The 25467-nt window shown below is 44.1% G+C and overlaps 1 protein-coding gene and 1 long non-coding RNA gene across 19 annotated transcripts in view; one reads left to right on the top strand and one right to left on the bottom strand.

Annotated features, from left to right (window-relative positions):
* The first annotated feature begins 995 nt into the window (after positions 1-995).
* LOC105474929 (uncharacterized) lies at positions 996-5463 on the top strand. Its single transcript, XR_983015.3, has 2 exons — positions 996-1963; positions 2926-5463. It is a non-coding gene; the product is annotated as an uncharacterized lncRNA (long non-coding RNA).
* Positions 4036-25467, bottom strand: part of LOC105474928 (lysine methyltransferase 2C) — a 310251-nt gene continuing 288819 nt past the window's right edge. For 14 of the 18 annotated variants that reach the window (XM_071094202.1, XM_071094204.1, XM_071094209.1 and 11 more), the window contains 13 exons: positions 23985-24163; positions 23722-23858; positions 22415-22664; positions 21168-21307; positions 20627-20734; positions 17762-18881; positions 16039-16175; positions 14281-14423; positions 13841-14009; positions 8817-8933; positions 8332-8405; positions 7941-8049; positions 4036-6020 (listed from right to left, as the gene is read on the bottom strand). In XM_071094202.1, the coding sequence (XP_070950303.1) occupies positions 5928-6020; positions 7941-8049; positions 8332-8405; positions 8817-8933; positions 13841-14009; positions 14281-14423; positions 16039-16175; positions 17762-18881; positions 20627-20734; positions 21168-21307; positions 22415-22664; positions 23722-23858; positions 23985-24163 (2776 nt within the window). In that variant the 3' untranslated portion in view covers positions 4036-5927. Of the gene's footprint in view, positions 6822-7940; positions 8050-8331; positions 8406-8816; positions 8934-13840; positions 14010-14280; positions 14424-16038; positions 16176-17761; positions 18882-20626; positions 20735-21167; positions 21308-22414; positions 22665-23721; positions 23859-23984; positions 24164-25467 lie in introns of all 18 variants that reach the window. The other 4 variants (XM_071094205.1, XM_024790663.2, XM_071094217.1 and 1 more) reach the window with 2 other exon arrangements.

The following is a 25467-nucleotide window of genomic DNA, read 5'->3' as shown; positions in this document are numbered from 1 at the left end:
TTGAAGAGCTGTGAGGGAAGGGCCTGTGACAGTGTTAGCAGCCTCGGGGCACTGCCACCTCTGAGCCTGAGGGGTGAGCAGCAGCATCCGGAGCCGTGGGCCTAGACACAGGCAGCTCCACCACCAGATGGCGGGAGCAGAAACGCCCAGGGCCCCTTGTCCTGCCTCCCGGCCTCCCCCAACAGCGCCCACCGGCTGAACTGAAGCAGCAGCCAGGAGACCAGAAGGGTCAGCCCTCCGGACCCGGCAGAGCAGGGGAGATTGCGGGGAGGGAGTTGACCACCTGGCACTCAGCATTCTGCCCGCCCGCCCGCCCTCTCTATTGTGCTGGAGAACTAGTTGCAAGCTAAAATTCCCACCTTCAGGTGAAAGGAAAGCTTAGAAATGAAGGTGAGAAATGCTCTGATAGACTCATGCACCAAGCAAGCACAGAACGGGGCTGCACAATCCCACAGCGGGTGAGAGGGGAGGACTTCCTGGAGCAGGCCGGGCGGCCTTGGGATGGACAAGGGCCGGGCAGAAAGCACAGCAGTGAGGAAGCATTGAGGCATGCGCATGCATTCCAGGATCCGGGAATAGCAGGTCGTTCTGTTCTGAAAGTGAAGGGTCTTCCTGGCTGGGGCTGCTGGGATGAAGCCCTGAGCCAGGCGGGCTGCAGAGCATGAGGATGGCCTGGGGCTCTGGTGTGGGCGCCTGGGAGCGGGTAGCTGCCATTCCGAGTGAGGAAGGATTGGTGGAATCGTTCTTGGGAAGGTCTCTGCAGTGGTGCTTTTGCAGGCTCCGTGAGCAGGCTGCAGGCTCATGCCAGGGTCTAGAGCTCAGAAGGGAGGCATTTGGAACTCTTTTCCCACCATGTTGGGTGAAGTTGTAGGTTTGGATGAGGTCAGCGTGGCGACAGCAGAGGATGAGAAGAGTTGAGGAAAGTGTGTTTGGGGTGGGGGGGGGGGGCGGTGCTGGCATTTAAAAGGTACACAAAAAGTTGAGGCTGTGGAGTTGGCAGCAGTGGGAATAGTAGGGCTGGGGTGAGGGAGAGGGGGTGGAAGGAAGAGGGGTCACCTATGAGTGGGGCCTCCCCCGAGAGGAGGTCATACACCCCGTGTGGTCCGCCTGCATCAACTTGTTCTTCAGGAAGCAAAGTTTCGTCAGGTTGCCATCGAGGAGGAAGGAATACTTTTTTAACATGTCTGTGGTTAGGATAAAAACTAGGTTAAAAGAATTTCTGGGACCCAGGAGCAGTGTCTTCAAAAACGAGAACCTTGCAGGAACAGAGCATCAGGAACTCATAGGGAGTGGCGAGCAGGCCTGCCCTAGGCAACGAGGGTGCTGGACCTGGGACGGATGCGGGAGCATCCTCAGGACAGACAAAGCGGGCGGAGTCTGTAGTACCAGCTGGGACATGTTACAGGCAAAACCCTGGCACCAGAGACAGGGTCCCAGTGATCTCTTGGCCCTTGAAGGGCTCGATGGACCCACCATGGGGTCTGAGGGTGCAGGAGCAAGCAGGGCTGGGGTGCAAGATTCCCAGAGACCTGGAGTAAGGCTGTGGCTGACCGGGGATGAGGAGACACCTGACCCTCCTAGCAAGTAGAACGTGGCTTCCATTTTAGAAGATCCTGAACCTCCAGGAACTACACATAAATCGGTGCTGTCAATGGTATGGCAGAAAGAAAATGAAACTTCAGAGTGGCGCTGGGCACTTCGCTAGAGCACGGAGCACATCGTGCAAACGGGCACCGTGGGTCTACTCACCTCCATACGAGAAGAACCTTGCTTTGCTGACATTTACCCAATTCCTTTAGATATCTGGGAAAGGATTCTTCAACTCTGCCAGACGGTGATGGGAGCGGAGTCCTCCCAGGCAATAGCTGGAAAGCTGGATGAAGTGCTGAGGCCACCTTGTCTAGGAACACATTGAAGTCTACTGAACACACTTAAAGACATCATGATTCTGCCTCTGGTAACCGTAAGTCTCTCTCGGTACATAGTTGTAACTGAAATACTCAAATTTTTAATGTTTTAAATGTAGCACTTCTCATTTCAAATCAAAGCTGCTCCCAGCGTATGTGACAATGGGCCCCAGGGAACAGGCCACCGTGGGCTTTACTGCATTGCTGTGAAGCTGAGGGAGTGCTGGTGAGTCTGCTGTTGAGACTGTCCTTTCCTATTACAATAGGGTAGGATGGCCCTAGGCTCAGGGCCAAGGGATCAAGTCAGACTCTTGTGCCTTTTTTCTTTCCATGGTATTCACAGTCAACAGCCCTTTCTTTGGAATTTGTCTGTATTGTTCCTGGGCATTTGAAGTGGGACCGTTTTAGTGTTTGTGTCTAAGCCTAATAAAAAATGCACCAGTATCACTGTAGCCATGACTGACTGCATAGCTGTGGTTTCCTGAAGAGTTGGCTTCTGTTATTACTTTTTTAATTGAGACAAGGACTTGCTCTGTCACCCAGACTGGAGTGCAGTGGTACAATCCCAGCTCATGGCAGCCTTGACTTTCCAGGCTCAAGTGACCCTCCTGCCTCAGCCTCCCAAGTAGCTGGGATTACAGATGCACACAACCTCACCTGGCTAATGTTTTGATTTTTTGTAGAGAACCGGTCTCACTATGTTGCCCAGGCTGGTCTTGAACTCCTGGCCTCAGTGATGCTCCCACCTTGGCCTCTCGAAGGCTGTTTTTCAGATTACTATTAAATACATGCCTTTATGATGAAAAAAGAATGGGGTAGAGCCCTTAGAGGGAAAAGATTAAAGCAGCAATGTGGGAAGAAAGCCAAGAAAGGGTGCTGCTCCACCAGCAGGGGCTGGAGGGAATTTCAGAGACAGTGGCCGTCACCGCCACCAGGGACAGGAAACCCTAATGGCCAGATGATCATCTGCTGCATTGGACACCACATCAGACTAAGTGTGTTTCTGCTTGGTGACTAGGACAGAGAGCAGTGCAGCCTCCAATGACATGGGGCCCAAAGGAGGAGGATAGGAGGAGCTGAGGAGAGACGGAGACAAGGCGGTTTTGAAATGGAAAATTGTTGAGCAATCTACATGCAAAACGCCTCAACTGCTGCCTGTCGTGACCATCGCCCAGCCCAGGGCACCCCTCGCTGCTCCTGGGACTCGTGCGGAGCCCACTCAGCTTCTGTACACATGCTGGTGCCCACAGGCAGGCTGCCTCTTCTGGGCAGCACGTCGCCTCTGTGAAGTGGGAACTCAGCACCGTCCGGCAGTGGCTTCCTGCTGACCCAGGCGAGCTGAACCTGAGCCACTCACCCTTGCTTTTCTCTCATCTCACGTCTTGCCACTCTGTCCCAGCCATACCTGCCTTTCGGTTACTGGTGGCATCAGCCTCTTTCAGATCTCAAGGCTCCGGCATGAGTTGTCCCCTCTGCCAGGCAAGCCTCTGCCACGCTCCTGAGGCCAGCTCCTCTTCATCCTTCAGGTCTTGCTTAAATGTCACCTCCTTAGGAATGCCCCCATGGGACTCCCAAGCCCACCTCCCATCTACAACAGTCTCCTGTTTTTGTCCATTCGCCTCATGGTGGACTAAGAATGCTTGCTATTTTAGTGTTTGTCAAGTCCAAGTTAAAAATCTGTCCTAGAAACTAAAGGGGATTCTGAGCAGTTTTTTTTTTAACCCCTTTATATTTAATATGTCAAATAATTCAATATGATAGAAAGTCTACCACATAGAATAAGTCTGACAAGCTGCCTCAAAAAAAAAACCACAACATAACCAAGACTAAATTTACCAATTAAACAAAAACAGGCTTTGAACAAGGCACCAAGGATATTCTGAATTTGGTAAACACCCTAGAAAGATACAGCAGTTCCCTTCTTTATTCAGTTGAAGGGAAGAAAAAGTGTCATAATTAGATTGAATTACAAATTTACATCTAAACTTTTGAAAATCTAAGAGAACCAAGTTGATTACATCAACACTCTCATTGTGAAAGATATATCAGATGGTCAGTGAACTTCAATCATCAATTTAAGAGCTCAAATTTGAACATGAGGAGTTAACACAGAAGCTCTAGGCAGCTCTTATAGACGTAAAATATTTTATTTGTAAATGGTGATCTTCTAAATCTGTGTCCACAAATTCCAAAACCCATAACACTCTGTATACTTCAAAAAATCCAATTTTTGCCAACATTAGATACTATTATACAGAACAGAAAACAACAAAAACCCGGTAGGACAAATACTGGTAGGATGTCAGGATATTGTACAAGAGAAGAAAAATATTCAGGAAACAAATTTCATACAGCTATTTATCAAGAGAAAAATATATACAATTGATTTATTCTGTAAGATAAAAATACATCATGCCATATACAAGTTCAGAACTGCATCACTGAATATACCAACAGTTTACAGTCCACTTGAATTGTGCACACAAAACTTCATTTTATACTTAGCCTGTGAAGTGTCAGTACCAGAATTTTAAGTACAAAATAAAAAGCTAACCTGGTTCAAAATGCTGATTAAGTTTCTACAAGCAAACACAAAACAGTGTTTTTTTTATTAAAGAAATGTAAACAAACAGTTCATACAAACACATTTTAAAATTACATCTTCCAAAAACCCTATTGCCAGAGTCCTGCAGCTGTAAGCATAGTCACATCTCCTTTTTTTTTTTTACTTTTTCAAATTTTTGTGTTAAATAGAAGGCTAGAGGGTTAGATTTAAGTTTCTGCTACATGATCCTATTATGTTTACATGATTCTCTATGGCCTGAAACAAAGTTCTAATCAAAACTACTTTTGCTGAAGAAAAAATTCAGCCTCCATTTGGGTGTATTTTTAAGCAGTTATTCACAGTTATCACAAATTGTAAGCACAAAAAAACCTGACTGAAGAAGTAGGGATGCAACAATATAATATGAAAAAATTAGTTTAAATTACCAAAACAGCTATAAAAGTTATAGCATACGCCCTGCTCTGTCAGAAGGAAGGTGTATAAAACCATTAAGTACTAATAGACTGCAGTTTCCAAAAAACCCCAAACACTCTAGGTTGAAATTTTGGTTATTACATAATTATAATGGCATATTTTATAACACAAAATTATATTGTAACATCCCTATGAACATTTTATAAGCACCCGAGCCGCTGCAGAGCCTGGTAGCATTTGGTCAATAACTATGTTTATACTGTGTTTTTTCTCAAAATATTTACACATCTGTACAAAGTAACAGGTCGGTTAGTTCTGCAGGGAACAGCAGCAGCTTGGCTTTCTTCTAACTTTATTTAAAAATAGCTTCATTCACTTATTCAATAATAAATACAAAAGTTTCTCTTATTTTACAGAAATCAAAAACTACAATAAACTGACTCATGGAATCAAGTATTTAAATGTATTTAGTGCAAGTTATTATCCCTTAGCTCTATCCCTAAGGAAGTCATTTCAGTACATTCCTTGTTCAGTGGTGTCTACTTTATTTAAAAACATTTTGAAGTTAGAGGGCCTGCCCCTTTTTAATAAGGCCGTGGCCAGCACTCTCTGTCCCCTTCGCTGGTGATTTCAGTCTTACATTCATAGGAAGGCCCCCGCCCGGGGCAGGGCAGCCATCGGCTCTTTGCCCCAGTAAAAGTTTCTCCTTAGTGAGACTAAAAAACCAAAACTACGAAACCCACCCACAAGGGAAAAAAAACAAACAAAAAAAGAAAGAAAAGGAAAAGAAAAGAAAGCAAAGTGCTGGACTGTTCTGTAATTCTGTTTCACCTCGGCCACTTCAGGAGCGCTGCCTCTGTCAGCTTCCTCCTGGCGCTGCTCTAACCTAAAGGACTGAGGAAATCAGAACTCCCAGAAGCTTTTTCAAAAAGTCATAAAACAGAAAACAAAAATATCTTTCTGTCTGCAAAATTCCAATGGTGTGTTGAATCGCCTCTTCCTAGGGACAAGCCGCCCGCTGAGATAGCAAGGAATGCATTTCAGTTCATCCACTTCCGGCAGTTAACAGCTCCACAGTGACACGGAATCTTGTGCTGGTCATCTTCAAAGTCAAACTTATAGTCATAGCAGAGCTGCCCACGGCAAAGACACAGGGTAAGAAACGACAGCAAGGAAGGAAATGGCGTTTCTGCCTCCTCCATCTCTCTTGCATTTTAAAACCAGCAAACAAAACAGATGTAAATTAAGGAAGACCTGATTTGTTGAGGTTCCATGGGACCCTGGGGGAACCCTGAAAAGAGACCCTGCGCGTGCACAGAGGACATGAGGGAGGCAGTATTTTCAAACAGCCAGACCTGAGAAAGGGGAGCCTAACCGGAGAAAGCTGTATTTCTGTGACTTCTCATAATGCTGTCCCTGCAGGTGGATGGAGGGGACGGGAAGGGCAGCTGCTTTCCTGCCCCTCTCCCTAAACCCAGGAGGCTTTCACCTCCCCTCATTTGCTGAATGGGGCATGCAAGTCTGGGTGAGAGGAACTGCCCTTGCCAGCTAACACTGTTTTTCCTCTTTCATTTTTCCACACTCAAGACTGAAAGGATGTCTTTCTATTTAGAGGTCACCAAATGAACATCTCAGACCAAGGTAGGTGAGAGTCTGCATGAGTCCCACGGTACAAGCCTCACTGCGTGGCCCCTGCAACCCCCACCACCCCAGAGAGACCCGGCGCTGCGAAATGAAGGGGAGGACCAGTAATTTCTAGGTCTCTTCTGATTGAAATTATTCTAGAACACTTGCTGGAAAGACCTTCTACACAGAAAGGAAAGAAACCATGTTTATTGAGTAGCTGTTCTTGGCAATGATTCCACTGCTTTCTTTCAGGTATCTGCTGAGTCCCTGTCCTTACAGGAAACTGGTAAGGAAATCATCTTCTCCGTCTTGCAGAAGATAAAATAGGGGCTCAGATTAAACTATTGACTCAAGAATATTCAAGTAGGAAGGGGGCAGGCAGCCCTGGGCTCAGCTGAGTCTCTTCTGACCACCATAGTAGCCATCGGTTACTGGCACCATGCCAGGGCTCCCACACCCGGTCTCATTTACACGTTACTTTGAGATGTATAATGGGCCTTGGGTCTAGTCAGATCCTTATTCTTGACTAAGAAAGGAGATTCCACAAAGACCCAAAATACAGATAGAATCCCATGAAGGGATAGGAGCACCAACAAAGTCAAGTCACTCAGGTGTGTCACTCCCCAAACGCGGGACGTTCCCTACAGAAGCCAAGCCTGCTGCTCAGTAGGCAATTCCAGAACCAAGGTACCTGAATCATGATGGGAAAGACCAAGTTGGGAAACAAATGCAGCAATTAAGGCCAATAATAATCCCAACGGGTGAGATGCTGGACCAGAGTCTCCTCTGAGAGCACAGAGACAAATGGCAAGCGTGGCACTCGGCATTTTGAAGACAACACACACCTGGACTGCTGGAGAATGTGTGGATGTGAGCACTTGGTTAAGCATGCACTGATCGTCAGCGTGAGCACACAATTCTCAGCAGCACAGCTGCCCAGATTTGCCGCCCATAGCCCAACAGCGCCATCCGCCCATAGCCCAACAGCGCCATCTGCCCATAGCCCAACAGCGCCATCCGCCCATAGCCCAACAGCGCCATCCCAGGAGCCACGGCCCTCGTGGAGACGGACGGGGATGCTCTTTAGAGAGGGGACGCTGCCAAACTGTCCAGGTTAAGGGGATAAAGAAGGATCCTATGGCACACAGAAATGGTACCACCTGGGTGCCACGCGGATGCTGAACCCATGGCACAGAAAGGAAGGGGGAGGTGACAGCAAATGCTTACAGAGCTGCCATGTGGAGGAAGGTGGAACTGGAATGCCCGAAGGGTGAAATATTACAGGGTGGGAACATCTGGCCTACTATAGAGACAGTTTTTATCACAACAAAGAATTGGGAAACAAGTGAGCAAGTTACCTGTGCGAGGAGGAAACTATTCACCCAGGATCTAAACGACATGGCAGACACAATCTCTCAGACTCTTACCTCTTCTCCTTTCTGGATTCTCCGATTGGAGCTGATGATAATTTTGTGTCCTCTCTCAAAAGTCACCACTTCAGCCACACAATTAGGTGCACATGAATGGTTGATATACCTGCAAGCCACCATGTCAGAAAACTATATTGTAAAACAGCTAGAAGCAGGTTTTAAAGCTTTCCATTTATTGAGAAAGCAGTTTTTGCTAATTAAATTTCTATTTGCCCATTAGTGGAAGTACAAATATAAAATTTAAATAAAAATTCTCAAAACTCATTGCTCTGAATTTTTAATCGCTGCCAGCCTGTAGTGAGAGCCTTTCTCCTGGCTTCAGTGTTCACTGCCCCAGCACTGGCCCCCTGAGCAAAAGCACTCCCCATCAGGTCCCTCGCTGCCTCACCTTGCAGGCCCTCCTGTGAGTGTCGCGTCAATCACGTGGTCGTTATCCATGCGGAACATGTACACACCACGGTTCTGAGGGAAAAGTCAGGCAGTCATCAATGTCGATCTGAAACTCCCCTCTGTGTTCCTATCCACACCAGGAGGACTCAGTCGAAACTGAACGGAACGGCACCCTGATCACCCTTACTGTGGATATTCTATTAGGCACAGATGACATTTACATGGCACAAATGGAAAGCATGAAATCAGCAGGTTGTGTGTGAAGCCAGGATCATTAATTTACAGTTATCTATCAGAGTAAACCATAACACCACTTGAAAGAGAGAAAACTGATAAAAATACAATAATATACAGATATTGCTTTTGTTTGAAGCTGGATGCAGCATGACAGGCTTCATTCTGCCTTTCAGGGTGTTTGGTCGGCATGGAGAAAGGGAGAGGGCGATGGTGCTGTTTATACAATCGCAGGGACCAGACACCTACCTGAGACTCATAAAGTTTCTCTTTTCTGTTTGCTACTTCATTTCGAATGATAGTCCCGATATACTCAATGACCATGGTGTGCTTCTCAATGTCTCTAGCAGCATACAGGCCCAGCCCCTTAAAAAAAAAAAGTGTTTATATACTTCCAATTTATTTGACAACAAATCTATTTTCTCTTTCTCATACAAAGGTTTTACCCTTGGGTCTTATTAGAAGCCATACTGAAGTTTCACTTGAACTCAAATCATTTTTGAATATGCTATTTTCTGAAATTTAAAAAATTGGACATTTTTACTACTTAAAACTAGGCCATCACTAGCTTCTTCCTATGTCTTTTTTAGCACTAAATTCTTAGGGTCTATGTACAAATACTGTGGCTTAGCTGTCTTACGTATTAGACTATCTAAGAGTTCCCACCAACTAAATAAGCTTATTGACTTGTGGTGTTTATTTTACCCCAATACTATTTCAAAAAAGACATAATAAATTTAATAACACAGAAATCGGGCTAACTATAACCAATCACTGATACTGTAAATAGTATCTGAGTTTCCCAGGAGCCAGGGCAAAGAGCAGACACAGGAAACGTCACTCTGCTGTAAATACCAGGAACGTTGGAAACAAATGAAGCTCTTGGGGAAGGCAGATTTTTCACTAATACAAAATTCTGAGCCTGGGAAAGAAGTCTGAAATGGCTGAAATGGAAGCAGCTCTCACTGCACAGCTTGTACTCCCGTGCAGGTGGCCTGCTAGGTGCACTATTTTAGGTTGGTAGCACTGCTTGTAGAGAAACATACTAAAACACTATGGGTCTTTCCCACACATAGTTGTATTTTCTTGTCCCAATTTTGGGTTTTTGCTCTTAATTCCGACTAGAAGGCAACTGAATGCAAAAGTACTAGACTAGATGTACTAGACTAGATGCAACTGAATCAGAAGTACTAGACTGGAATGCAATTCTAGAACTGAACTGAATTCTAGAATGTAGCAATCAACTGCATTCTAGTCGGAATTCCTAGGACCATGTGCTGCCCCAGCTGCGTCCTCATGAAGCACATCCGGGAGCACACGGTGGGAAGGGCCATGTGACTGACTTTAGTATGTGAACTGACTTACCCTCTGAACAATCATCTTTGGTTATCTGTTCTACTCCAGATACAACTTACAAGTGAATGAACCAGATAACACACTTAGTATGTATGGAGATCAATATAGTGTGGTTTCAGAACAAACAAGATCAGTGGAAATGAAGAGATTCCAAATAGGCCGGGCACAGTGGCTCACACCTATGATCCCAGCACTTTGGGAAGCCAAGGCAGGTGGATCCCTTGAGGTCAGGAGTTCAAGACCAGCCTGGCCAACACGATGAAACCCCGTCTCTACTAAAAATACAAAAATTACCTGGGCATGGTGGTGCATGCCTGTAATCCTAGCTACCAGGGAGGCTGAGGCAAGAGAATTGCTTGAGTCCCAGAGGCAGAGGTTGCAGTGAGCTGAGATCATGCCACTGCACTCCAGCCTGGGTGACAGAGCGAGGCTCCAGAAGCTGAGGCATGAGAATTGCTTTAATCTGGGAGGCGGAGGCTGCAGTGAGCTGAGATGGCACCACTACACTCCAGCCTGGGTGACAGAGTAAGACTCTATCTCAGAAAAGAGAAATAGATCCCTGCATATATGAAAATTTAACATATAGTAGTAACTGGTATTAACATTCAGTTTATAGTCTAGATTTTGTGGGGTTAAAAGAAGAAGAAAAAGGCTGGGCGCGGTGGCTCACACCTGTAATACCAGCACTTTGGGAGGCTCAGGTGGGTGGGTCACAAGGTCAGGAGTTTGAGGACCAGCCTGGCCAATATGGTGAAACCCTGTCTCTACTTTAAAAGAAAAAAAAAAAAAAAAAGCCAGGCATGGTAGTGCACACCTGTAGTCCCAGCTACTTGGGAGGCTGAGGCAGAAAAATCGCTTGAACCTGGGAGGTTGCAGTGAGCCGAGATCATGCCACTGCACTCCAGCCTGGGTGACAGAGCAAGACTCAGACTCCAAAAAAAAAAAAAAAAAAATTCGGCCAGCCATGGGAGCTCATGCCTGTAATCCCAGCCCTTTGGGAGGCCAAGGCAGGTGAATTGCTTGAGTTCAGGAGTTCAAGACCAGCCTGGACAACACAGCAAAACCCCATCTCTAAAAAAATATTTTTTAAAAATTAGCCAAGTATTGTGGTGTGAGCCTGTAGCCCTAGGTTCTCAGGAGGCTGAGGTAAGAGGATTGCCTGAGCCCGGGAGATCAAAGCTGCAGTGAGCTGAGATTGCACCACTGCACTCCAGCCTGGGTGACAGAGTGAGACCCTGTCTCAAAAAAGAAGAAAATAAATCAGTTAAATGAGAGCGGGTTACTTCTAAATGGCCCTTCAACAATTGGTTATCCAATGGAAGAAAATGAAATTATATTTAAAAAATTTTATGCAAGAAAAACTCTACAATACATATACGATCTAGGGTCTTGACCAAGACTAGATGCAACAGAAAATTATGTATGTTTGTCTATATAAACATTAACTTTTACAAGAAAAAAGATGTCACACTTGCTGGCAGGCAAAGGGTATTTTGTAGGGGAAAATTCTGAACAGTGTAAACTGCTACAAATTGAAAAATGGACAAAGGATATGAATATGCAATTCCTAGGAAAGCAAATCCAAATGGCCGACATGAAAAGCTGCCTATTCAATTAAGGTAACAACATCAATCTGTATTTATCAGGCCAACTGAACAAAAAAACAGTAACACCAACCACAAGTGAGAAACAAGAAAACAGTCTCACATGCTGCAGGAAGAGGGGTGCGACGAGGGCCTAGTCAGAAAAGCGGCAATATCTATTGAAATGAAAAGTTCACACACTTTTACACAGAAACCTTCCTTTTGGGAATATAGCCCATAGGAGTGAACTATTAATTCATTTTGATATTTGTACAAGATATAGCAACAGTTTGTTACGAGAAAAATTATAAACACCATAGTAGTGCAATGGTTTAACTGCAGTTCATCAACACTATGGAACATCACATAGCCATTCAAGAGAATGACATGAAGCTACCTCAGTTGATGTAGAGGGACCTCTGAGTATTACGGAGAAAAGGAAGATGGAGAAAAAGAAATATAACATGATTCCATTTTTATATATGTACATAAAAGTGTATATATTTCTAAGATATTAGCACAGAAAAGCAGGATACGTATTAGATCATCCACGGGACCCCCAGGGAGGTGGGCAGATGGGAGGCTGGCAGGATGAAATGAGTAAACAGACAGAAACCAGAGCTCTCAAAAATGCTTCAGGTTCAAGATGACAGGTTGAACACAGTTAAGACATCCACTAAAATCACAGTAAAAGCACATTCCTCAAGAACACGAATGGGTATAAGAGTGAATGGACTATTTAAAATGAAAAGTAATTGACTTAGCAGGAGAAAGCTACAACTGGAAGGAGGAGAGGCAAAGCACTAATTCACCTACAGAATCCGAGAAAGGCTCAACAGAAAGGGGCAACAGCAGAGAAAAAACAAAGATACTCCACTCATCACGTAAAAACAGAATGCCAAACATAAAGATTAAGAGCAGAAAGGGCTCGTAGCTAATCTTTAAAAATGGACAAGAAAGATTAGCAGATAAAGTAGAGGAAGTCTCAGAAAGAATAGAGAGACGAGGAAACCAAAAACAGAAGGGGAGAAAGGATATAAGACACATTATTCTCTGGCATCCAGGGGGCCCCACCTCCAGAGCTGGATTCAGTAAGGCTGGGCTGGGGCCCCCAAACCTGTACGTCCTAACAAGCTCCCTGGGTGATGCTGCTGCTTCTAGTCTCAGGTCCACACTTCGAGATCCTGAATCTCAGGGGTCTTCGTGCAAACACAGAGGGGACAGAGGGGCAGAACTTGCAAAAGAATGAACACAAAACACATTTCTCAGATGGAAGGTCACGATGCTCCAGGTTGAAAGGGCTCATCAAGGGAGGAAAGCAATCAATAAAAAGACCTTCACTGAGGCATAGTTCTGTGAAATGTCCAAATATCAATAAAGAGAAGATCCTACAAACATCTAGTGAGGAGTAAAAGGGTTCCGACAAAGGAACAAGAATCTGAATGAATATAGACAAAGGAATGCTGATCCAATTTATATGGTAAAGGTATTTCCCTGGCTGCTGAGAAGGAACTGGATGGGAGGAGACAGCCAGGCCTGGAGTGGTACAGGTAAGTGAGATGTGGATCAAGATAGGGCTGGGAACCTAAGAGTGGATCTGAGGGAATTTTTAGGAGAAAACAGAACTTGATGATGCTTTAGGTTTAATCTGGGGGTACTGAGACCAACGTACACAAACGGTGACATCACTGAGTAATCCAAGGAGCCTGTAGGATGGCGGGGTTTAGGAGCTGGACAAGTTTGACAAAGTAAGAGCTTTGTAATTCCATTCTGAGACATCCAAGGAGAAAAATGCTGAACAGGCATCTGGATATTTGGGTCTGCAACTCAGAAAGTATGGACTATAGGTGTAAACTCAAATGCTCAGCCTATACATGGCCTTACTTATAAGACAGTCCACAGTCTACCAAAAAACGTGCAATGATTTCATAAAACAGTAGCTTCCAAAAGATAAGGTAACTTCCAAAATGGGTGTACCTTTTGAAAATATTTTCATTTGTATTTCTCTGAAGTGCTTGAAACAGCTCTACTGAGCACTCCACAAATCCAGAGTGTGCAAATTACAATGCTACCTGCCTCCCAGGAGCTCTCAACAAGATGCAAAGATGTGGATTCCACTGGTCTGCTTTCCATTTGGGGAAGCCAATCACTAAGTTCCAAGACTACAGATTAAATCCCTCGTGTTATGAAGGGACAGGATGTGAAGTGATTTTGGAAACAGGTTTCTGTCCGCGCAGCTATGTGAAATCATTTTCACATACTGGACGTCAACGGCTTCAGACGGCTAGACTCTACCCTGTCTCTCCACTTCCTGTACACAAAGTATTTCTTCACCTGAATCCGAGACCGTGCCAGATACACGTTGGATTTCCATTCAGTCTTCATCTTCCGGTACTGCGAGGACTTGGAGTGAACAAACTGTTTACTATAAGGTGCGTTCAGTTCTCCAGTGACTGTGCTCTGAAATGACTTTGAGGTGCTGGTGCTGTTTAAGGTGTGAGGCCTGCAGACAATGGCATATCAACAGGAAAAAAATAAAAGGAAAACTGAAGATACCTCTGAGTAATGCCCAAAACCAGGTTAATTCAAATTCTTACTGACAGAAACATACATGGAAAGCTGCCTAGCAGAGACACACGGCGAGTTCTCTTATGTAATTGGGCACATACACAGCCAGACAGCAGGGTTTGTAAGCAGCAGACAAATCAAGCACAAGAAACCACTAATACGCCTAGAAACCCTGGGCTGTACTATGTGAAGTTAAAACAAAATACCTTAACACAAACCTCTTGACATGGGCACTCATTTTAGGTTCAGAACGGGCACAACCTGTGGGGTTAACGGCAAGAGGAAGTTCCATGAGAGGATTTCGGCCGTATCGGAAGGTATAGTTTTCACATGCCTCAACCCCAGGTAGCTGAAAAGAAGCAAAGTAGACACAAAGTCAACCCATCTGATGGAGACTACAGACAATCTCAAGCTGGTCAAAGGATGGCCCACGGCAGAAATAACTCGTCAACATTTTCCTCGATACTAAAATGGTCTTCTAGCTTATGTTCACACTATCAGCCTGCAGGTAGATCTACTTAAATATGAGTAAGCAAATTCAGTTTCAAAGCCACACTTAGGTAAACCCTGCCAAATGCTCCTTGAAGAAAAAGATTAGCCCATGCAACAAACACTGGCTGACCAATGTACACGCTTGTGTGATTTCAGGGTCTGCCTATTCCAATACCCACAACACAGGGCATGTAGTGATTCGCATTTAGTTCTTTCACCTGGATTAATGCCAACTTTTCTATCTCTGTCTGGAATTTTACAATTAAGAATAGCTTAAAAATCATGTATAAGGTTTCTTTCTTGATCATTTCTCACTTCTTTCAACTTGACTTTGATATGATGAGGTTGTCACTCTCCATGTCCTGGGAACACAGAGCACAGGTGTTAACTCAAGGTTTACTCAAAGTAATTTACATGTTAAACGTCTTTTCTGGAAGACATTGCTTGTGAAATTTATTTCTCTACAGTCATAAAAGATAAGCATCATTTAGGCAGGGCCATTCCAAAGAAAACAATTAGGCACATTACTCAGTGGCTTTTGGGGCTTCCTCTGCTTCTCCAAAGAAAACACATCAATGATATTTTTATTCTTTTTTTTTTTTTTTTTTTTTTTTGAGACGGAGTCTCACTCTGTCGCCCAGGCTGGAGTGCAGTGGCCAGATCTCTGCTCACTGCAAGCTCCGCCTCCCGGGTTCGCGCAATTCTCCTGCCTCAGCCTCCCGAGCAGCTGGGACTACAGGCGCCCGCCACCTCGCCCGGCTTATTTTTTTGTATTTTTAGTAGAGAAGGGGTTTCACCGTGTTAGCCAGGATGGTCTCGATCTCCTGACCTCGTGATCCGCCCGTCTCGGCCTCCCAAAGTGCTGGGATTACAGGCTTGAGCCACCGCGCCCGGCCTTATGATATTTTTATTCTTGAAAACAACGCCTTAGAATCATACAATTTTCTAAAACTATTGTGTAGATATGGTTCAGTTAGACTCACTGCCAAACAGGCTTGTAATCTTTTAAGCAAAGAGATGTCAGAGGACATAAATCAGTGCTGCTGCCATCTACTGCCCTCTAGTGACTTCACCCTAGGAAGAGGGCAGGAGAGTGGCCATAAATGCCTAGTGTCAGGAAATGGGCACACTGACATTCTGAGGTGGGAGCAACTTTAGAAAGGCAAGGGAAGAGGAGAGTGTCCTCACCCATCCAGCACACCCAGAAGATGTGACAAGCCTGGTGTCCTTCACCCCTGCTTGCCTCCAGCCTGGAAAAGAACCTTAAGTTTGTTAACTACCTCACTGGGTGAATACCACGTACTGAGTTCTCCCGATAAATCACCAATGCCTTGTTTCCTCTAAGACAAACGGGTTAATCCACAGGCTAAGTCACTTTCTGAAGAGTGCCATAAATGTTACAGCATGTGTTCAAGAGGTCACACTGAATTACGAAAGCAATTCCAACCTCAAAGCCTGACCAAGACACTCACTGATTCCGCTATGCGTGCCACTGCAGAGACGGTCAGGCCAAACAGATCCTCTCCTTTTAAATATGCTGGGAAAAGCTGGAGCATTTCAGACTTTTTTCTCACACATGCCACAGGCTCCAGTATCTTATCCCAGACACCTACATAGGGACAAAAACATAATTTTTATGGGAAATAGGATACAGTATAAAAAACAAGAGCAAAATGAAGAATAACCACTCACAAAGATTTACTAATTTCCAAATAAATCCTGTTGGGCAATAATCTAATAAGTCTGTTTGGTAAAAATCTAATGAATCTGTTTATTAAATGGCAGCGATTTATTTTAAAGACCTAAATTTTGGAGAAAATAATAGATTAAGGACATTAAAGTGGAAAAATTTAATATAACTGAAATTCATGCAAACAGTTCATTACTTTCATACTGGCCATATAACATATCAGATTATAAAATGATTAGTCTAATTGGTAATGTCTATAGGTATGTTCCTTTCCCCTCAGATTTAAAATGTTAAATTGATATCTTCTTTGGAATTTATTTTATTTATTTATTTATTTATTTTTTTTTTTGAGACGGAGTCTTGCTCTGTCGCCCAGGCTGGAGTGCAATGGCCGGATCTCAGCTCACTACAAGCTCCGCCTCCCGGGTTTGCGCCATTCTCCTGCCTCAGCCTCCCGAGTAGCTGGGACTACAGGCGCTCGCCACCTCGCCCAGCTAGTTTTTTGTATTTTTTAGTAGAGAGGGGGTTTCACCGGGTTAGCCAGGATGGTCTCGATCTCCTGACCTCGTGATCCGCCCGTCTCGGCCTCCCAAAGTGCTGGGATTACAGGCTTGAGCCACCGCGCCCGGCTGGAATTATCTTTAGAGCATTTTCAGACTTTTTTTTTAAGTGCTAAACTTAAGAAAGCAGCTCTACATACTTTTGTTTGTGTACTTTCTACATAAGCAAAAGTGGCAATCTAGACTTAACCACGGAGGTCCAGACTAAGTGTTTAATTTCCATCTCTAAACTGAAGTAATATCTGATGCTAAGATAAGACAATGTATACAGTATGGTTTAGATGTCATTCCTGCCTTCTAGAAGCTGACTTTAAGAAAAATGGGGTCCCCGTGGGGTGCAGTGGCTCACGTCTGTAATCCCAGCACTTTGGGAGGCTGAGGCAGGTGGATCACCTGAGGTCAAGAGTTTGAGACCAGCCTGGCCAACATGGTGAAACCCCTAAAATACTAAAAATACAAAATTAAAAACTACTAACAAAACAAAAATTAGCTGGGCATGGTGGTGCATGCCTGTAATCCCAGCCACTCGGGAGGCTGAGGCAGGAGAATCGCTTGAACCCGGGAGGTGGAGGTTGCAGGGAGCTGAGATCGCACCATTGCAGGCCAGCCTGTGCAAATAGACAGAAACTCCATCTCAAAAAAAAAAAAAAGGAAAAAGGAGGTTCCCAATGCAAATGACAGGCAACCTTTATCGACAAATCATTCTCAGATTTACTTCACCAACTCTTATGTTCAAAGATATATTGACAATGAAAGTCTTTAGACAACTGTATAGCAGAGAGAGCAAGGTGTGAGAACACAAAGAAGACTGGCATTTGTGAATGAAAAATACACATTATAAAATATAAAATGAACACGAGACAAACATGAAAAACTGACAAAATGCATTCGTTAGCCTGACATCAGAGTAAGTAGTCTGCACAGCATGTGAATGGCAGACGTTACCTTTAGGTGAGATGTCACTTAGAACCAGGTCTTCATGGCCTTGTTCCACAATCCTGATGACAAACACCGGGCGCCCGTCCTTCTCCTCAATGGAGCACAGGTAGCGGCAGCGCCTGTTGGCATAACGCGTGCTCCAGTACAGCCGGCTGGCTTCATAGCCCACAGGGAAGAGTGCTTTAGGAGAATGGAATGCTTGCATCTGCTGTGGAAGCAGCTGACCGATTGTGTGGAAGATGAGGCTACCCACGCGAAAGGTATGGTCCCGTTCTCCTCGTTGCACGATGCTAGCAATCTGTCGCACCTCATCACGCTGAACATAGACCCTCCTGAAGACTGCAAAGTAACTTAATTCTTGCTCATGAATTCCCTTTGGTTTGTGCATGGGGCAAAGCATAGTTTTGTCCTTAAAAAACATGCATTGTGCTTTAATGGCGCAAGTAAAGTGATAAATGTTGGTGCATCGAAATCTGTGGCATCCACTAGTGGCACCTGTCTTGTGACAGAAGACACATTTCATTTGTAGGCCTCTCCTCAGAGCTAGCTCCACATTAATTAAGGCACCAGCCTGAGTCTCATAGACCTCCGTGGACCACAGAGCGCAGTTCAAGTGGACCCACAGATCCAAGTCAAGGTTGAGTAGCCTTGCTGGTCCATCTGTCAATCCATCACCTTCTTCATGACAAAAGCAACATTTCCGATAGTCTTTGGGCACAGGATCAGGTTTAAGGGAAGTGCCCAATTTCTTTAGAAATTCATCTATTTCATCCTCACAAGGTGGTTTAAATGTCCCCTTAGGGATTACAATATGAATGCTCCACTTCTTCCATTTCATTCCTCTCCATTTTTTATTCAGCGGCCTACAGTCTTCAAACCCACCATGGACAGTTCTTAGCCGAGGCTTCAGCTTGACTGTTACCTTCAGCTCATCTGGCTTGGCCTCTACTTTGGCTGCTTCAAAAGCAGGAGGGAAGGCGATAGGCGGTGAGGCAGGGGGAGAAGCTTTGTCCTGGAGCTGGGGGAGACAGTGCACATCCAAAGTGGAGATGTTGTTGCTGTACTGATGAAATGCTTTGGAAGGCGTTTCTCTCATAGGTGATTGTGGCAATGAAGGAATGGATTCCTGGGCAACAGAAAGAAACCATGACAAAGAAAAATAATTCACAAGCCCGAAAAGCAATTCTTGTTAAGAAACTGAGCAGTATGACTGAAGAGGATGTGTGACCTGAGGGGCAGAGGGAGAGTCAGCAGTAAGTGCTGGGGCTCACGCATCGCAGAAACTGACCCTGCTCTAAGGTGCACAGGGATAGAGAACGGGTGACGGCAGCTGTGCCGCATCCTTTCCAGGCCTTATCCACAAAGCCATAATTCTGGAGAATATTCTGTTCTTACACTTTCTGGGACAATCCCCTTTCTAACTATATTAAAACCAGAAAAAGAAAGAAAGAAAAAAAAACCACAATGCTTTCAGAAGAACTAATATAATTTGTACAACGGAACAGTGTTTTTTGTTTAACCAAATAAGAATGCTGCAACATCACTTCTTGAGAGCTTATCTCCTCTCTAAAATTCACATCTGTTAATCTCAGGCTTAATCAACTGGTGTAAATGTCAGAGAAAGGGAAGGAGCCGCTGTCAACAAATGAATCATATTAACTTTTCTCTGAGGCTTCTCAGCTCTGATCTGGCTGCTGAAAGAGTTGAGCTGAGAGGAAATCTCCAATAGCTTATTTACTTTATGGTACAGAGTATCATAAACTAATAAAAACCAACCCATGGGGGCTGCCCTCTCTTCACATGCCCCAATCCTGACAAGGTACCTGAAAAAAGACATGCCTCACACCAAATCAGGCAGGGACTGCAATCAACTTAAACTATATGGTGAAAAAAAACCTCCTTGCATTTAAGCTGATACATTTTAAGGTCTAAATTTATCTGTCATATAGCTTGGATTTTATTACAGGCATACTACACACAACTACCTGTTAGAAGGAAGTCTTCAGAATGTTCTTCTGTGAAAGACATACTAGAGCAATAACCTGGATGGAGGACTGACTGGCAGTAATAATGTAAAGGAAAAGCTTCCTTCAAAACATGATTACGAACATATCATTTGTGTCAACTGTTCAGCTGGACACATTCAAATTACACAAAATTAAGTAAAGCAGACCTCTTTCACCATACTGTGAGCAAAATGTTTTCTCTTAAAATGCACACAAATAGTCTTAAATTTTATCTTTAAACAGGTTTTCCTATCGGGGTAACATCAATAGAAGTAATTTTAAAATACTGATTAAGATATTTACGGCTAGGTGCGGTGGCTCACACCTTTAATCCCAGCACTTTGGGAAGCCGAGGTGGGTGGATCACAAGGTCAGGAGTTGAGACCAGCCTGGCCAACATGGTGAAACCCCATCTCTACTAAAAATACAAAAATTAGCTGGGCATGGTGGCGCGCACCTGTAATCCCAGCTACTCGGGAGGCTGAGGCAGGAGAATCGCTTGAATCAGGAGGCGGAGGCTGCAGTGAGCCGAGATGTGCCATTGCCCTCCAGCCTGTGGGACAGAACGAGACTGTCTCAAAAAAAAATATTAAACTGGTAAAATTAAAGATTTTAGTATTAGTGTTCTATTTACTTAACTTTTAAAAAGTAACTCTGCCCACTTTTGTCAAATAACTAAGTTGAAAGGGCAGCATGACTCAAGGCTCTCCACACCTTCTCCTCCTCTGCCGTGACAGCATCTGCCTTGGATTTCCCACACAGAGCTCCATGAAGGCAGGGACACATCTGTTTATTCACTCCCACATGCCCAGAACAGAAATCACTTGTTATACATTGTTATCAGCTGAGATTATCCTCATCTCACCTTGTTTTCTGAGTTTTTTGCTTGTGCAGTTGATGAATAAAGAATAAAGCAGTTATTACTACAAAAAACAATATCCTTCTCTACCCTCTTGGTGCTTTCTCGGGAATCCTGAAAAGCAAAGAGAAATGTGTGGGAATCTCAGCAAGTCAAAATTTAATAAAAACAGGATCTATACATTGTTTTTATGTTATATTCAAAAGCGACAATGACTCTTTATCTTAATAGCAGAAAGAAAACTATGTCCCAATATTTAGCATGTGATAATTTAGCTAGGGAGAAAATAAACGTACAGAACCAAACTATGTGGTCCACAGTTCACTCTATTTAAAATATGTAGTCCTCATAATATTCCATTTAACAGCCTGTTGTAGGTCTTTGGTGTTCAGCTCAAGCACGTCTAACATATGCTGATACCACCACCAGGAACATGTGTCCATCACACCACCATGAGTGGTGTCTCTCTCTGATGTTGGAAGAGACACTGCCAAGGACAATTTCGCTGGAGGTAGGAGGTGGGGTCATAAAAGGAATAGCAAAGTACCTTGTTCAAAAGGGTCAGATCTTTGAAAGATTTCCGCACACCACTTCCAAGAATAACCACTTTACAATGACAACACCACTGTGGTCTGAGTGCTGTGCTTTCTGCAATACCATGACTAGAATCCTTATATCCAGAAAGACCTAAAGGCAATCAACTTTTGTTAGTAATTAAAACTGACTAATGACACAAGGTGGCACATGGTGAAAAATTATGTAACATCAACTCATTACAACATGGTTCATTAACTTTACATTATTCTTTAATTAATTAAAAAAACTTATCTTTTAAGCAATGGTTACAGAGTCAATTATCTGACACTAGGGCCGAAATAAAGAAACATTCCTATTCTCAAATAGCCAGGAAAACAATGGCAGTATAAAAGAAGAATCTAATTAAACTAAGTCGCCAAGAGAGATTACTATTCAGTCTAAGTGCAAAGTAAGACAGAGGGGGAAACAGATATTACTTTTGCTTGCAGGTTAAGATGGTAAAAAAACATTTTATGAAAGATACAATAATAAATGTGTAAGAGTCTTAAGTAAGTGTGACTTACAGAGTCAGAAATGAGGAAAGAGCCAAGGCCAACGATAAGAAGGTCAGGAATTAGAAAGCATCATTCAGGTGCAGTGTGAAGGCAAAAAAGAACAGGGAAAAAGTGACAGAAACAGCTAGAAGCCAAGAGGAGGAAGTCAGGGCCTGGACTGAGTATGCTTGTAAGACTGCCAGCAAGGCAGGAAGGAAAGCAACATCATGGTTGGTCTAAGGAAGTTGTTCCATTCTCAGAGATGGGAGGCATGAACACCTCTGTGGGAAGAGAAAGGCCCTGTAGAGCTGGTGCAGAGGTAAAACAAGAGGGAGGTGAGGATGGAAAGCGGAGAATGGGAAACAGAACCCACGTCAGGTCGCCAGCTCCCTCTGTACCAGGTGGCCCAGGCGCAGTGGGATGGGGGTTGGGAGGCAGGAAGAACAAAAGCTGCTCGAGGGCAAGCCCATCACAGGCTTCTTCTGGCAGCCTGCGCAGATGGCTGGCACCCACATGGTGACAGCATGACAGAATACACAGGCCAAAGCACCAGAGGTCAAATCACACCACAGAAAACAGAACGCCCACACATGGTGAGTTCACCAAGGACTATACACCAGCATGTTACCTGTCCATAGTTAAAAGATAATTGGTATCTCAAAGAGTAAGCTTAACTTTTGAATCAGGAATGGATATGGGGTTAACAAAAAGCTCATTAGCTCACCATTGCTTGTTGGAGGAAATGGTACATTAGGCTGCTTCAGCCGGTAAGAGCTCACTAATCTGGGAGGGTTTGCAGATCCTGGCGGAGGCCCACGGAGAAGTAAATGCTGTCGATACTCCAAACACGGGTTGATTCTGTGGCTACTGACCAAACCCATGGATGGGACATCTGGAGCATTGCTAACCTCATAGCTGTTAGGGATTCGGACGTGAAGAAGGTCGGAAAACGCAGCCACAACACTACTAATGTTCTAAAACCAAATGCAAATGCTGTGTTATTCACCCAGAAGGCAACAGTGAACCACTGAAGAAAAATACACACTTAGGATAAATCCTCTTTGCATGATACATAGATTCTAAGAAAATCCAACAAATTTTATTTAGACTCAAAGAGTCTCAGGAAAAAAATTAGCTCTAACGAACCAATATCCAAAAAAAACAAAATTTATGAACAGAAATCCTCTTAAAGGGATTCCAATTAACATTAAATATCTAGGAACACATTAAACTATTTTAGGTATTGTAACATCGGACAGGCCCGTCAGTTCCCACAGGTGGTCAGAAAGCTTCCTTCCAGGGGCTTCCCTCCAGCTCTGGCCAAATGTGACACAACCCATAAGAACAGACAAAGGTCTTGCTATTGCTGTATTTTGTTGATAACCAAAATATCACATCATTGGGCTTTAGTTTGGTCTCTACTGAAATGTCTTCACAGAATTCAGAGTTAAAAAAATAAAAAATCCTCAGCAAATTACTAGTGTCTGATACAAGCAGATGCTACTTTAAGAACATTTCTATTGCTTCTGCAAAACTGTTATTGTTGATAAAGTTCTTTTTCATTAATTTTCTTCTCTGTTAACGGTTATAAAGAAGTTTTTCTCTGAGCTGGACATGACGGCTCACACCTGTAGTCCTAGCTACTGAAGAGGCTAAAGCAGAAGGATGACTTCAGCCCAGGAAGTTTGAGGCTGCAGTGATCTATGACTGTGCCACTGCACTCCAGCCTGGGTAACAGAGGGAGACCGTGTCTCTATTTAAAAAAAAAAAAAAAAAAAAAAGTTCTCTAAAGTATACGTCCTTTAATAAGAAAATGTGAGCTCTAATTTCCCTTTTTACTTGACGTAGGCTGAGACCAATTCAGTGACAAAGGATGGCACTCAAAGGCAGGTGGGAGGTCTGCAGTGAGCATCAGCCCTGCTCTCTGACCCTTCATCCTCAGTGATCCTGTTGTGTGTGTTTCATGGTAGACACCTGACCCATCTTTTAAAATTGGGGACATACTGTTTAAGAAGTCATTTAATCTTTTACCTCAGCAGCTGTAGGATGCAGAGTAATTGCTACAGATATAAGACCCGATCTGGGACCATTTGGGGAAGAACCAAAAGGTGATGCAAAATATAAAGTGCCTGGCTCAGTTTTGATGTCATTCCTTCTTGATTCGGAACCTTAAAAAAAGAGAGGGAAAAAAAAGAGGAAAAAAGTGTTAATAATGGATTTTCAAAATCAAAATATTTACATTGGTAAATTGGCATAGAGTAAAGGGAAATAATAAGGTTAAGTGTTTTTCTTACTTTTCCCAGCAGTGCTAGGAAGAATTGGAATGATGGGGGATGGCACCGGTTCTGGAGGCTCCTCCTTGACCAATGACAGATCTGGGTACCTGCTCACTTCTACCCCAACCACACTCTCAGGAGAGGACGAGGGAACAAAACTGTCAGGAGTGTCTCGATCACCACAGTGATCCTGTATCCTGAAAAAAATAAACACACCATCAAAGTGTGCAAATCCACCCGTGGGGGCTCCCTGTGCCAACCCTGCTGACATCTGTGAGTACAGCTGTAAGGACACTCTGGCAGCAGCACCTATACGATGCACAGCAAATGAATCAGCTCAGAGCCACACTGGGAAGAAAATACAAGAACAATATTTAGCTACAAAATAATCTAAATGGTATGCTTCCTTTTAAACAAGGCTTCAGCACCAAAGTTTGAAGACCTGCCAAAGAGGAAGATGTTCTGATGAGCACGTAACATAGAAAGCATCAAAGCACCTTTTCAAAATCCCAGATCATTGAGCCTAGGGCAGCACTCCTGTAGCTTGAAAAGGAAAGAGCTGCTGGTTGGATTTAACTAAAAAGGAAGACTTTAAAAAGATTTTAAAAAGGAAACAGCAGTCCAAGCACATATGCAATGGTCACACCTGCACACACCAGACAGGGAAAACAGCCGTCCTACTGCACACGCCTGACCGGGAAAACAGCCGTCCTACTTCACTCACCTGACTGGGAAAACAGCCATCCTACTGCACATGCCTGACCGGGAAAACAGCCATCCTACTTCACACGCCTGACTGGGAAAACAGCTGTCCTACCTGCACACACCTGACTGGGAAAACAGCCGTCCTACTGCACACACCTGACTGGGAAAACAGCCGTCCTACCGCACATGCCTGACTGGGAAAACAGCCGTCCTACTGCACACACCTGACTGGGAAAACAGCCGTCCTACTGCTGCTCTTTACACTGGCAAGACGGGAGAAAGCTTGGCCATTGACTTCATCGGCCCTTATTTTTCTTAACTGATTTAAGTGAGGTGAGAAAAACAAAAGACTGGTCCCTCCTATTGAGTTCAAGTTCGAGTCTACCAGGGCAATTGTGAGGTCTCAGACTGAGTCACAGAACAACCCTGTGGAGCTGCTGTCTCCCACTCCTCATGCACAGAAGTTGCTGTCATGCAGGAGACCCAAGAAAGGCTGACCTGCTGAGGTACAGTAGAAAGGGGACCTGGATCCTCAATCCGGACAGATTATTCTCCACTTTGGTCCATAGTTTCCCCATTAATAAAGTAAGGGACTTAGCTTAAATAAATGTCTGATCAAATAGAGGGTAGTGGGCAGATTTTCCAAGGAAGAGGGAATTATTTGATGATGTTGTAAGGACCCTCTGGATCTAAAGAGTTGGGCGGCAATTATCTTAAACTCTCTTCCACAATAGTATTCTCTGATATCAGCAACTTCTGCTCTTTCATTTTAGACACCTACAAACAACACTAACTC

The sequence above is a fragment of the Macaca nemestrina genome, chromosome 4, assembly GCF_043159975.1.
Source record: "Macaca nemestrina isolate mMacNem1 chromosome 4, mMacNem.hap1, whole genome shotgun sequence".
NCBI lineage: Eukaryota > Metazoa > Chordata > Mammalia > Primates > Cercopithecidae > Macaca > Macaca nemestrina.
Note: the sequence above shows the minus strand (reverse complement) of the source record. Positions and strands in the feature narration are given on the sequence as shown.